Raw genomic sequence first — 14,778 nt, 5'->3', positions numbered from 1 at the left:
TCCCCACTTCCAAAGCCAGCCCGACACCTCCACCTGACATCTTACACCTTCCCACACCGCATCACACTGCCTTTATTTCATCTGCCCTTTTCAGTTATTGCCTTGCTGTGTGATTCTGGGTGAGGCACTAGACCTCTCTGTGCTTCCATGTCCCTGTTGCTAAGTTAGAGGTAATGATTTCTTGGGACGATCAAGGGAGATCATGAGTATGAAAGCTGCAACATGGGCCAGGAAACACAAGTGTGTGCAGGATGGGGAAACTGAGGCAAGACCACATTCCCACATCTCCTGAGTCCCACCTACTGCACCCCTGCAGGAACAAGAAGCCACACTGAACTTGCCTGAGGAGGGACCACCTATGATCATCTCATTTCATCTTCACAACACGCCTGCAAGGTGAGTCAAATCCTTCCCACTCTGTAGCAGAGGGGACTGGTGGTCCACAAAGAAATAGAACTCAGCTGGCCCAAGGCACACGGCCAGGAAGGGAGGTGACCGGAACTCACCCTTAGGGCCTCTGACCTTCCCTCCGCACCTGCCGACTGCCCCTGTACTCCCGCAGGCTACTTTGCTCTTTTAAAGCTGGGCAGGAGGCCGGGAGAGGGGACAACAGGAAGGGCTGATTTAAGAGGATTTCACTTGCAAGGGGCAGACCCTCATGTTCACAGGCAGTGCCCTGGACAGGAGCTTCTCTCGTGATGGTTTAAGACAAAGCTTTCTCTGTAGGGGAAACAGCGTTTTCACTTCCAGGATTACAATAACATGGGATGTGTTCTAACCAACACAGCAAAGCACCCCCGCTAATTCAGCCTCAACTCCGTGCCTCTGTGTCGCCAAGTCAGTTCATTTGTGACCACAAACACTGGCATTCTAGATAATTTTGCTACATCAAACTCCTACTGGTAGGACAAACGGAGAAAGAAGGGGGGAATTATTATAGAGCGCTTTAGAAGAAATATTATACTATTTTCCAATCCACAGTGACACTTTAGCCAACTGGTAGCCAAGTGGTCCCAATAGGAGTCTTGTTGTAACGAACAGACACTGTCACCACCCATCTACCCATCCATCCATCCATCCATCCATCCATCCACCTACCCACCCACTCATGCATCCATGCATCAATCCATCCATCTATCCACCCATCCATCCACCCACCCATCCATCTATCCATCCATCCACCCATCCATCCATCCACCCATCCATCCATCCACCCATCCATCCTATGTACAAAAAGTATGCTAGAACCTCACACCCATTAGAATGGCAACTATCAAAAACACAGAAAATAACAAGGATGTGGAGACATTGGAACCCTGGTGCTCTGACGGTGACAATGTAAAATGGTGCAGCCACTGTCGAAAACAGTATGGAGGTTCCTCAAAAAAAATTGAATATAGAATCACCATTTGATCCAGCAAGTCCACTTCTAGGGATATGACCAAAAGAACTGAAAGCAGGGTCTCAAAGAGATATTTGTTCACCCATGCTCATAGCAGCGTCATTCATACTAGCCAAGAGGTAGAAACAACAAAAGTGTCTATCAACATTTTTTTCCCTAAGTGATGACAGATAAACAGAACGAGGTCTATACATACAATGGAGTATTAGTCACCTTAAAAAAATAAGGAAATTCTGACACACGCTACGATATGCACGAAATGTAAGGACATTATGTGAAATAAGCCAGTCACAGAAGTGCACAAGCTGTATGGCTCCACTTATACGAGGTCCCTAGAGGAGTCAAATCCATAGACACAGAAAGTAGATGGTGCCTGCCAGGGGCTTGGGGAGGGGGAGGGGAGTTAGTGGTTCACGGGGACAGACATTCAGTTTGGGAAAATGAGAAAGTTCTGGAGACGATGGTGGTGATGGCTGCACAAATGCCACTGAACTGGACACTTAAAAGTGGTTTAAAGTGGTCAATTTTATGTTATGTGTATTCTATTACACAAAAAAGTCTGTGCTGGATACTTACTGTGAGGGAAGAAAGGACCCTGTAATGACAGTAATGATCATTTCTGGGAGTGCTCAGGGTGCCAGCCACCGTTGTGAGCGCTGTACCGGGCAATTCCTCATTTGTTCCCCACAGTGTCCTGTTAGGTGTGTGCCTTAATCACACCCATAGTACAGGTGCCTTCTCTGCCCATCTGCGTGTCCCGCGAGGGTGACTCACACAGATGCACCAGCTGGGCTCCCTTGTGCTCTCGTCTGAGCTCTTCTAGCCAATGGGCGGTCCCGGCAGGAGACAGAGGCTGGCCGTCATCGCTCTGCTCCCCGCCCGCCGGCCTGCAGCGTTGCCTCCTGCCCTGAGCGTGGAGCCCCATCAGGCAGGCCTCTCTTGGAGCTGCAGGGCTCACAGGGTTCCTCTAACACCAGACACGCACACATGGACACAGGAACATGGGTGCCCACACGTGCACACACGCCCTTCAGGCCGACAATAGTAATGGCTCCCTGCTGCCGCTCGTCCCTGGGTGCTGCACCAGCCCCGCTGGTTCCCTTGACCTTACTCACACCTCTGCCGGTCATCCCTCGTTAATCCTCCCCGCGAGTGGGCCTCGGTTTCCCCGGCACCCCCTCACCCATCTGTTTGCCCACATGCCCAGGACAAATTCCTAGTTGGGGCCTCCACAGACTGCAGAGACCCCTGATCCTCTCTGGAGATGCCTGCCCTCCAGGCCTCCCGGAGACAGGGGTGTGAACAGAGTGCCCGGGACACAGAGAGCGCTCAGGAGTGTGAGGGTCAGTCATCCTGAGAACAAACAGGCCTCACTTCAGCAGCGCTTGCCGTGCAAATCAGTAAGATGCATGGGCCTGATCTGGCAGCTTAGAGTCAAGTCCAGGAACACATCTGCTGAATAACAGAGGATTCCAGTAAACTGACAGGCAGGAGGAGCTGCCCGTTAGCAGAAGATAGACCTTGGTCACATGGCCCTAAGTCCAAAACTTAACCCTTCCTTCTTCCCTCCTTCCTTCCTCTCGTATTTACTCGGCACCCACCATGTGCCAGGTGTCAGGAATACGCCCAGGAACACACAGGGACACAGGTGGGCGTCGGTAGGGTCTCACCAGGGGCACCCCCCCGCCCCACGCTCAGCCTTCCCGCCCTGGCCCCCTGGTCTGTGTCCAGACCACACTGATGGTGGAACTGGGCCGCCCCTCAGAGCAGTGGCGGTTCACACCCGCCCACGTGTGAAACCCCTTCCCGGTTGGGTACTGTCCAGACCTCAGAAGTGAGCAGGTAGGCATTTTCCACCATAATGGGCCACAGTGATAAGTCCCTGCTGGTCAGGGAAGATTACAACCCAAATAAAGCCCAGGCAGGGCCGCAGGGAGTGGGTGCCACCTCTTGCATCGCCACGGCCTCCGGTGTGACTACAATAAAGAGAACCCTCGGCAAGCAGCTCGGGCATCAGAGCCAATGCGGCAGAAAGGAACCCGGCATCACAATGAGCAACTGTTCCCACCAGGTCCACAGGAATCCCAAGCCGGGGAAGACTGAGCAACAGTGACTGAGCCACGCCTGGGAGGACGCAGCATCACGTCGGGCTGGACAATCTGCAAAGCCCTTTCAAACTAGCCTCACGTTTCGGCTGCCCCCAACAATCCCAATCTTACCAGGCAGGCGCCATTCTTATCCTTGGCTTACAGTTAAGGAAACTGGGGCTCAGAGAGCTGAGGAAACTCGCCCAGGCAGCTGGAAGCTAGTGAGAAGGGGCTGAGCCGAGCCTCAGTTTTCTGATCTGCAAAATGGGGACAGTGATGCCTGGCTTTTAGGAGGTTTGTGAGGACTGCATGGGACGCACGGGCGTGAAAGCCCCTTCGCGCTGGGCCACTTGGCAGGACCCTTTTCATGCTCCTCTGTGCTGCACACTCTCCCACTTCCACCCAAGTCACAAATGTTGCACAGAAAATGTCTTCCTGCTCATACTGCCCCCAAGGGGAATCGGGCCACTCCTGTCCTGAACAGTAAGAACACAGCATTAAGGCGAGACAGCATCTCTCTCAAAATGGAGCCACCCTGAAACACTAGGGACTATTCTGTGCCACAAATTCTCCTCCATGTGGGATACAGCAGACTCATTCAGCCACTCAGCCCATCAGAACCACCAGACAGGACTATAAACATTCACCTGCACCAAGACCCAAGACTATGAAACTGCCGCCACACAGCTTAAACATGCCTCCTAATCATACAGGAGATGCTTCCTGGCCACCCCACCCATCTACCCATCATCCATCCATCCCTCTACCCATCATGCATTCATCCACTCACCCATTCATCCATTCACCCATCCATCCATTCACCCGTCCATCCAGCCACCCATCCATCCATTCATCTGTCCATCCATCCATTCATCCATCTATCCAGTCACTCATCCATCCATCCATCCATCCATGCATCCATGCATCCATCCATTCGCCCATCCATCCATTCACCCATGCATCCATTCACAGATCCATCCATCCATTCATCCATCCATCCATGCATCCATCCATCCATCCATCTGTCCATCCATCCATCCATCTGTCCATCCATCCATTCATCCATCCATCCAGTCACTCATCCATCCATCCATCCATGCATCCATGCATCCATCCATTCACCCATCCATCCATTCACCGATCCATCCATCCATCCATCTATCCAGTCATCCATCCATCCATCCATCCACCCATCCATCTATCCAGCAACCTATATGCCAAGAACTGTTATGAGGCACTGGGGACCCAGCAGTGAACAGGACAGAGAAGAATCCCCACCTCGTGGAGCTGCTGGACTCATGGAGGAGAATAATAAACAAGTCAAGACATCAGCACAGCAGTGGAGCACCCAGAGAAGGGCATGAGGGTGATGTGACGGGGTAAGTTGGGGGCACTATACACGGCAGGTGAAAGATGAGGACATTTGTACGTCCACAATCCAGCTCATTCCTCCTCCGCTACCTTCTGATTTTTGTGAGCTCCACTATTATTTTTACATCATCCAGGTTATCCAACTCACATTCTGTTCACAACTGGATTTCCCATTCAATCTGCATATATGTGGATTAAATGTTCAGCGCCAGTCTTTTAATTTTTATCAGCATCTCCTTTCCTGGATTCTTCATTCTGATTCATCTGCAAACCAAACGCATTTCTCTTGTTTGCCCATCTTTGAGGAAGTGTGCCTATTGCATTTATATACAAACAACAGCAAGGCTGTGTACATACATTATTCTCTGGGAACACACCCTTTCCCCCCAGCTCAGAACCGTGTGGACCTTTCTCCATTCCTCTCTGGCACTGAGTCGGCAGAGGTGAGGCGAGCCTGATACTTCTATCCTCGTAGGTGATGCGCTCTTTCTGCCTGGATGTCTGGGGGATTCTACCTTTGGTCTGAACGTGGACACATCTTGGCGTTGAGGATTTGATCAAAAGATTCCAGAACATCGACTCAAGCAGGGCTTGTCCGACCTGCTGGTGCAGCTCTTCCGTTCCCCGGTAGTAAGAACATCCCGGGGTGCATCTTCTGTCTGATTGTTAGGACCGTCAGCTATGCTATGAGCATCACAGGAGTTTTCTTCTGTACCCGCTGCTTCTCTTCTAATTGCGTCTACCTCTTTCTCTCTTTTTTTCCAGCTGCACCCACTCTGGTTATCTTTTCCTCCCTTTTTGACACTTCCTCCACTTCAGCAGTGCCTCTTCTGTTCCTTGCTGCTCTTAATTTATTTATCTGCTCCTTAAAAATACCACTTTGATCATCAATTCTTTTCCTTAGGTCTTCAATCTCCCTTTTCATCTCATTCTGATTTTTTTTTTTCATCTCCTAATTTTTGAGCTCTCCAACTGGAGTTCTTAAGTTGCTTTATAGCATGAAGCAATTATGAGAAATTTTTAATATGTTCTTTGACTTTTTTTAAATTTTGAGGTGGGATTCTTTTTTCTATCGTCATATTACAAAAATTTTCAAACAGGGAGAGCAATTAAAAATAGCTTTAGGGCCCAGCTGGTCTGGGGCGGGGAGGCAGCTGGGGGGGGGGTGCGTACTGTGAGGTCTCCGGCTCGCCTGCTGCGAACCGTGAGCTAGCTGTCTGCGCGCGGGCGGCCTGGCCCGGGCTCCGACTGTAACTGTGTCAGCGTGTTATGATGCCGTCTCGTACCAACCTGGCTACTGGAATCCCCAGTAGTAAAGTGAAATACTCAAGGCTCTCCAGTACAGACGATGGCTACATTGACCTTCAGTTTAAGAAAAGCCCTCCTAAGATTCCATATAAGGCCGTTGCGCTTGCTACGGTGCTGTTTTTGATTGGCGCCTTCCTCATTATCATAGGCTCCCTCCTGCTGGCAGGCTACATCAGCAAAGGGGGGGCAGACCGGGCCGTTCCCGTCCTGATCATTGGCATCCTGCTGTTCCTGCCAGGATGTGACCACCTGCGCATCGCCTACTATGCATCCAAAGGCTACCGGGGTTACTGCTACGATGGCATTCCAGACTTTGATGACTAGCACACACCTCAGCCCTGAAGAAAAGAGTCACAGATGGGACTGAGCCCACCTTTAAGACATTGAGCAGATACTATGGCTAAGGGCTAAGGAGTTCTGCGATTTGCAGATGTTTAACAAAACAGTGGCCAGATTTTATGGGTCCATCCGAAAGATGTTAACTAAGCTTACAACTATCCATGTCATCAGGACAGTCTCTATTTTTCATCTCCTGGCCCTGGCAAAAGCTCCTGACAAGTTTTGCCACGTGAATATGTATCAGGAAAAGTAGCAATGTTAATTGTATGGGAAAGTGGGAGGTTATTCTGTAGTGGAATGTGTTGCTGCCACCACCCTTTTTAGAGTTGAGCATTCTTTTAAATAGTCCTCCTTGTCAGTATGTTCTTTTGGCAAATGGAAGAATGCAGTATGTCAGATTTCTTATTACTAAGTAATTTATTTTGAAAATATGTTAAGTGTCTTATCCCCATACTCTAACTTTGTGTTCTAGTGGAAAACCGTGGCAAAATCAAATATCAGTGGGGTGCATCTATAATATTTTTTACTTGCTTTCTTATTAACAGCAACTAGGAATTTTTTAAACCTCAGAGCAAATTTTCAAACTGTAAACACATTCTCTGTTCACCAGTCCTTGGCCAGCTCTGATCTGGTTCACTGACAGGTTGGCCAGCGTATAATTTGGATCATTCTGTCCTTTGTAAATCTAGATGTTTTGTATATCATACCTTTAAGGACAAGACTTTTGGCTGTTTCCTAAGGAAAAAATGTAGATAAGTGGTTATTATTTATAGTTTTTAACACTGTTGTTAGCACCTCGTATTATGATGTCATTCTGCTGAAGATTGTAAGAACTGGCCTGATCTCTAGAGGACAAGACTGCCTTAGTTTGATTCTGTTTCCTATCTTGCAAAAAATGGCTTGTATTCAAAAGAAATTAAAATGTCAAAATCTAAAAAAAAAAAAAAAAAAAATAGCTTTAGGGGACTTCCCTGGTGGTCCAGTGGTTAAGACTCCACGGCTTCCACTGCAGGGGGCGTGGGTTTGATCCCTGGTCGAGGAAGTTCCACATGACACAGGGTGTGGCCAGAAAAAAAAAAAGAAAAGAAAAGAAAGCAATTATTCTAGCAATGGCGAAGAGATACTTTTAAAAAAAAACTGAATAGAAAACGGCTTTAGGGGACTTCCCAGGCAATCCAGTGGTTAAGACTTCACCTACCAATGCAGGGGGTGCATGTTCGATCCCTGGTCGGGGAGCCAAGATCCCGCATGCCTCGCGGCCAAAAAACCAAAAAACATAAAACAGAAGCAATATTGTAACAAATTCAATAAAGACTTGAAAAACGGTCCACATCAAAAACAAAAAACAAAAAACAAAAACGGCTTTAGGTTGAACCCTATGAAATTGTGGATATGTGACCATTTTGATCTCTAAAACCAGCAATTTCGTGGTTCAAACTAATACCATGAAAACTCAGTTAAATATTTACTTACACACTTTTTTTTCTAAAAAAATAAGTAACCAGGATCACCATACTTCACGCCTAAAGATTTCAGCCTGCATCTCGTAAGGAGGACATTGTCCGATAAAAACCACGATTCTGTGTTGGTTACTTATCAGTCCCTTCCTTCCCTCTGTCTTGCCCTCTTCCCATCTTCCTTGCTTTATTTTATCCTGGAATGCGTCTACACAGCCCATTTCCTCTCACCGATACTCCGCTGGCTCTGATGTGGTGGGCGTGGATCCTCCGCTCTCTTGGGGGTCTGTAGAGCAAGGGCTGAGTATCTGGGGTCCCACCCCCTTGCAAACCCGAAAGGCTGCAAAGCAGGAGGCACAGAGCTCAGGGGGACGGTGTGCAGCCCTTGTTAAGACACCCAAGCTTGGGAACCAAAATCCCAGGTCATACTCTGGCCCGGGGAAGCAACCCCAAGTCATCTGGAGCTGCCTGCAGAGGGCTGGGATAGCCAGGGAGGCGGAGGAGGGCATTCCAGCCCTTTCTGCCCTCTACCTGAGGAATCCCTTCTGCTCCTCTCGCCCTCCTCTTTGCCTGCCTACCCTCTTTCTATCATTCAGGGCTCAGCTGACATGTCACCTCCTCCAGAACGCCATCCATGTTCCCCCCGAACTGAGTTAGGGGATCCTCCTCCAGACGCCCACTGCCCTAAGGGTCTCCCCCATCACTCAGGGATGTCATAGATGAACTATGCATCTATGTCCTCCTGTTAGGCTACGCAGGGAATGGGTCGGCACCACAACCCAGCCGTGCAAGCACAGGGCCTGACGCATACTTCAAAACATGCAAAACACAGGTGGCGTCAAAAAACTTGTATCTGGGGCTGCCCTGGTGGCGCAGTGGTTAAGACTCCGCCTGCCAATGCAGGGGACATGGGTTCAATTCCCTGGTCCGGGAAGATCCCACATGCCGCGGAGCAACGAAGCCCGTGCGCCACAACTACTGAGCCTGCATGCTCCAACTACTGAAGCCCACGCACCTAGAGCCCGTGCTCCGCAACAAGAGAAGCCATCGCAATGTGAAGCACGCGCACCGCGATGAAGAGTAGCCCCTGCTCGACACAACTAGAGAAAGCCTGCACTCAGCAACGAAGACCCAATGCAACCAAAAATAAATAAATAAATAAAATTTTAAAAAACAAACAAAACTTGTATCACCAATAAAGAATGTGTATCAAGATTATATAAAGACATACATTAAATTATAGTGAAATGAAGAAATTCTGTCACCACAACAGCATAAATAGACTGCAAAGACAAAACTCAGAGTGGGACAAGATAGTCACATACATAAATCTCACAAAGAACTCGCATCCACAACGTATATTTTTTAGAACCTCCCACAGCTCGGTAACAAAAAGACAGACAATTTGTTTTTTAAAAAAATAAGCAAAAGACCTGGATAGACATTTCACACGGAGGAAATTCTAAAGGCTGGGAAGCCTCTAACAGATGTCCAATATCCTCAGTCATTGGGAAAATGCAAACGGAAACCACAAGGAGGTCCCGGTGTACACCCAGCAGAGGGGCTAAAATCAAACGTTGAGACAGGAACTTTCATTCTTCCTTGGTGGGAAAGCAAAAAGCTGTTTGGAAATTTGTTTCTACGAAAGCCTGCCCTTTGCAATTCCACTCCTAGGTACATATCCAGCAGACATGTACATATGTGCCCGCCAAAGTCACGGAATATCTAACGGCAATGAAAATGAACCAGCCCCCAATGACACACAAAAACATGCGCCCCTCACACAATGTTGAGTGAGAGAAGCCAGACACAGGAAACATACACTGTGTGACTCCACATATACAAATACAAAATCACCCACAACTCATCTATGCTGGTGGAGGTCAGGACAGTGATGACGGTGGGGTAATGGCTGGGAGGGGGCATGAGGGAGAATTCTGGGGCATTGGGGATGTTTTCCATCTTCATCTCGGCGGTAGGCACAACATGGGTGTATATGAATGGAAAAACTCAATGAGCGTGCAGCAGAGATGTGCCCTTTATTCTGTGTAGGTATAGCTTAAGAAAAAGTTTTAAAATCATAGGCAAAACTAAGGAAAGTCTTTTGTACGCATTATGTAATAAAACAAAGCCAGGAGAGGGTCAGACACAAGGACAGTTGCCACCTGTGGGGGGTAGGGCTGGGCAGCAGCCCAATACCCCGCACTGCGGCCACGTCCCCCTCACACGCCCTGGGCCAAGGCTCCCTCCTCCTCCCATCTCGGGGCACCGGAGTGCAGCAAGGCCATCGCTGGGCTTCACTTCATGTCCTGCAGTGGAAGGTCACCAAGTCACAGCCCAGCAGTGTCACACGGTTGCTGTGTGACCTTGAGCAGGTTGCTTCACCCCTCTGAGCCTCGGGTTCCCAGTCCTTGGGCCCTGTGGGAGGGTGTGTCAGCCTTGGCGGGGTGTTGAATCCTAGCTCCGTCAAATGCAGGGATGTGGCCTGGGGGAGTGGCTTTACATCCCCCCCACCCGCCGGGTCCTCAGTGGCCCCACGAGTAAGTGGGGGTTTTAATAACACCCCCAGCTGGGGGATCCAATGAGGTCTCACAGGCCCCGCCCCCAGTACACAGGAGGCCCTCAATGAGGGGAAGCCGCCCTTCTCCCCGGACGATCTCTGCTCTGCCTCCCACCTGGTCTCCCGCACGCCAGTGGGAGAGGTGTCGCACGAAGCTATCGGGGTTCCCATCTCCCTGTGCTGGCCTGGGGACCCCCGTCTCCAAGCATCCCCTCCAACCGTGCAGAGGCTCAGAGCTGCTGGACCACCGGCCCCTTCCCTGGAGAACTGTGCTCGGCCCCAGGGAGCAGGGGGTGCATTCATGCCGGGGGAGATTATCCTGGCAACCACTCTAGATGATTCCAACTTACACAGAGCCAGGCCCCCGGAAGCTGCAGGCCCACCTGTCACAGCCGTCAGAGCCCACTCAGGGCCTGGGCGCCTCTGTCCTGACCTTCCTTAACAAGGAGGGGGCGCCCAGCAAATCTCCGAGGGCATGAAACGGCATCTGGGGAGTTTCAGGAAGGCTTCCATCCCACGGGGACATTCTCGGGAGGAGGAGGAGGGGAAGGAGGCAGGGCTCCAGGCCCTTTAGGCAAATGCCATCCATGTGGAGGGCATGGCCTGTTTCGGACTAAAAGGATGACTGCCTGCTTAATGACTCTGGGAGGTCTTGGGGGAGGGGGTCAGCCCCTGAATCCATAAACACAGTGGGACCGACACCAGATACATCCCTCCTGGTAAGATTCACTCAACAAACACTGCCACTCCGTCCCTGGTACCCATAGGGTTGGCGCTGGACACTGGGGACAAAGAGGCAACGAAAGTCCCCCAGAAAGTGGTGACCTTGTGTGCTCTGCTCCCTGCTACACTCAGTGTCTAGCACATAGTAAGGATGCGGGGCAGGTCTGCTGAGTGACTAAGCCATCTCCCCACTCAGGAGCTCACAGTAGGTGGACGAGACAGACAGGAGAGCAGAGCCCCTGCCTTCGATCACTGCGTGCTGGGAAGGCACAGCCTGGGGAGGTGAGTACGAAGTCCCTGTTTTCATGCCTGTGCTGATGGGGGCCTCACTGCCTGCTGGACAGCACGGACCAAGGAAAGCCTTCCCCACAGTGAGCTCCTCACCCTTTTGTTCCAGAACCAGGTATTTCCAATGATATGTGTTCCATAAAGTTTACTGAACTGGGAAGGGAAGGAGGAAATACCCCTGCCAGGTGTCTTTCCTCTGCACACCCCACCTTCTCCCTGCCCCCGTTCATCTTACAAAGACCTCAGATTCCGGGGCCCCTCAGGTATCCATCCTCCAACCCCCTTTAGGAGCATCTCCCCTGACAAGTTCCTCCCCCAGGGTAAGAGCCCAGCAGGCCTGGGGAGGATTCTCTGTCCTTGGCTCTCCACAGGCCCCAGGAGAAGGTCCATCCCCTGAGCAAATCCCTGAGGGCCACACCAGGTCCCGGAGCTCTGCCCCACCCCAGCCCTGCTCAGTAGCTGAACTCAACTCAAATCTAGCTGCCCAGCCTCCAAGCCTTTGCCCTTGAACTCGCCTCCCCCTGGAATGCCCTCCCTCCCTGCCCCCCATCCAAATGGATGCAAATATTGAAAGCCCGCCTCAAATGCCACATCCTTGCAGCCACAATCTCTCTGCTCCAGCCGCCTGTTCCCACATCCCTTCGCTTATGCCCCACAGGGCCCTGGTCTCATCCGAGCACCTGTGGGTTTCTTGGGGGCGCAGCTGCTCAAACTCACCGAGAGCGCTGGGGAGGGGATGTGGCTCAGAGCACTGGCTTGCGAGTCAGGCCATCTAGAACCTGAATGCCACCTCTGCCACATTTATGGTGTGTGGCCTCAGAGACCGATTCCTTAACCTCTTTGAGCATCAGTTTTCTCATCTGTAAAATGGGGACAATTGTACTTCTTACCAAGATTATTGTAAAGATTAAATAAGTCACAATCCTGGAACACAGCCTTGCACACAGGAGGTTCTGATAAAAAGGACACTAATAAGACTAACAATAATGATCATAATGATACTATCATTCCATAAGCACCTGGTGAATTTTCATGAATGCAAGTGACACCCCAGCTCCCACTGCCCCTGCACCTCGGGGGCAGGCCCGTCCCTCATCCACACCTGACCCTTCTGTGCACAGGCCCCGAGTTGAGCAGGGCTCAGGAAATGATTACAGCAGGAAGGCAGGCAGGCAGGGGGCAAGGGAGGAGGAAACCCCCTCCCATAACTGATAAACCGAAAGGTAAGACAAATGCCAAAGAGGCCACATTTTACAGCCCCGAGTCCTAACTAGAAATCAGAGGAAGAAGGTGTCTGCCAGGTCACACACAGACACACACCCACCCCCCGAGGGGCGGGGCTGCCAATCCCACGCCTTCCCCTAAGCCTGGCAAAATGCAACTGCGAGGCGAGGGTGGGTTTCACAGGGGACGCTGGCTCCCGCCCACAGGCATTGGGTGGCCTGCCTGTCACCACGCCCAGCCACTGCGTGCTCCCCACACCTTGCCACCCCCAGCAGGGCAGGGCTGGGTGTGCTCACCTGAGACACGGCCCCTGCTGGACCACGCACCTGCAGCCCCTGCACATCACTGGTGCCCCAGCATCCAGGTCTCTGTGCCCCACAAGGATGGCTCATCACGCGTCCACACAGTTTCCTCCTAGGTGGGACCGGGCCTCGCCTGGGCTGCCCGAGGGGGCAGCAGCTCCCAGCACAGCAGCCCAGGCCTGGGGGCACCTCCTTGTGCGCTCACTGATGGCTCCACTGCACGGGGCACCAGGAGGGGCCTGGCCCACCGAGAGGCGGTACCCTCTGCCCAGCTCCCTCCGCCAGGCTCTCAGCAATCTCACTTTACACACAGGGAAACGATGCTCCAGGACATCGGAGAACCAGACTGTGGGCTGCAGGGCATGTGAGGTCAGAGGCCCATCCACATCTGTGTCCCCAGGGCCACAGAGCCCACTTCAGCCAAACCCAGCAAGTGTTTCCTGCCCTGAATACATCGCTAATCACATTGATCGATGGGCAGCAAATCGATCAAGGAGGTCAAGGTCACAGCAGCCCTCCTATTTTATTTGCTCCCCTGATGCCCCACCCTGGCTTCCTCCACCATGAAGTAGAAGGCGTTCCAAGAAAAAACCACAGAATGTCAAGTCCCACAGGGCTGGAAAGGATTGAAAAGTTCTGTCTCAATAAAGTGCTCCAAAAAGTCAACCATCCTACCCCCAACAAGGTGGGAATCTCCTCTGCTGCATTCCTGAAGGATGGCTGTGAGCTGCTTCTTTTCTTCTTCTTTTTTTAACATCTTTATTGGAGTGTAATTGCTTTACAATGGTGTGTTAGCTTCTGCTGTATAACAAAGTGCATCAGCTATATGTATACATATATCCCATATCTCCTCCCTCTTGCGTCTCCCTCCCTCCCACCCTCCCTATCCCACCCCTCTAGGTGGTCACAAAGCACCGAGCTGATCTCCCTGTGCTATGTGGCTGCTTCCCACTGGCAATCTATTTTACATTTGGTAGTGTATATATGTCCATGCCACTCTTTCACTTCGTCCCAGCTTACCCTTCCCCCTCCCCATGTCCTCAAGTCCATTCTCTATGTCTGCGTCTTTATTCTTGTCCTGCCCCTACGTTCTTCAGAACCATTATTTTTTTTAGATTCCATATATATGTGTTAGCATATGGTATTTGTTTTTCTCTTTCTGACTTACTTCACTCTGTATGACAGACTCTAGGTCCATCCACCTCACTACAAATAACTCAATTTCGTTTCTTTTTATGGCTGTGTAATATTCCATTGTATATATGTGCCACATCTTCTTTATTGTGAGCTGCTTCTTGATTACCTCCAGGAATGAGCAGCTCACTCCTGTCCCTTTTTAATGCTTTATTGAAGTATAATTCACATACCATACACTTCACCCATTTAAAGCCAATGCTATTTAATTTATTCACAGAGTTGTGCAAATATCACCACAATTTTAGAACATTTTCATCACCTTAAAAAGAAACCCTCTATTCCCCCACACTTTCCCCACCCCAGCCCCTGGTAAACTACCAATCATTCTGTCTCTATAGATTTGCCTGTTCTGAACAGTTCACATAAATGGACTCCATGTGGACTTTTGTGTCTGGCTACTTTCACTGAGTATCATGTTTTCAGGGTCCATCCATGTAGTAGCACATGTCAGTACTTCACTCCTTTTTATGGCTGAATAATAGTCCATTGTGTAGATGGACCACGTTTTATCTAACCATTC

At 50.6% G+C, this 14,778-nt stretch overlaps 2 protein-coding genes across 3 annotated transcripts in view; one reads left to right on the top strand and one right to left on the bottom strand.

The window, feature by feature from the left end:
• IQSEC1 (IQ motif and Sec7 domain ArfGEF 1) overlaps window positions 1-14,778 on the bottom strand; it is a 334,212-nt gene that overhangs the window by 266,374 nt on the left and 53,060 nt on the right. The gene's annotated exons all lie outside the window — the stretch shown is intronic.
• LOC132375249 (transmembrane protein 230-like) lies at window positions 6,026-6,702 on the top strand. The gene has a single exon (XM_059940489.1). The coding sequence runs from the start codon at window positions 6,130-6,132 to the stop codon at window positions 6,490-6,492; it is 363 nt and encodes a 120-aa protein (XP_059796472.1). The 5' UTR covers window positions 6,026-6,129; the 3' UTR covers window positions 6,493-6,702.

Source organism: Balaenoptera ricei, chromosome 11 (assembly GCF_028023285.1).
Source record: "Balaenoptera ricei isolate mBalRic1 chromosome 11, mBalRic1.hap2, whole genome shotgun sequence".
Lineage (NCBI taxonomy): Eukaryota > Metazoa > Chordata > Mammalia > Artiodactyla > Balaenopteridae > Balaenoptera > Balaenoptera ricei.
This window is presented reverse-complemented; position numbering and strand designations above follow the sequence as displayed.

Bases quoted from the DNA above. Each gene is read 5' to 3' on its own strand.
- LOC132375249 (XM_059940489.1), top strand. From the start codon at position 6,130: ATGATGCCGTCTCGTACCAACCTGGCTACTGGAATCCCCAGTAGTAAA.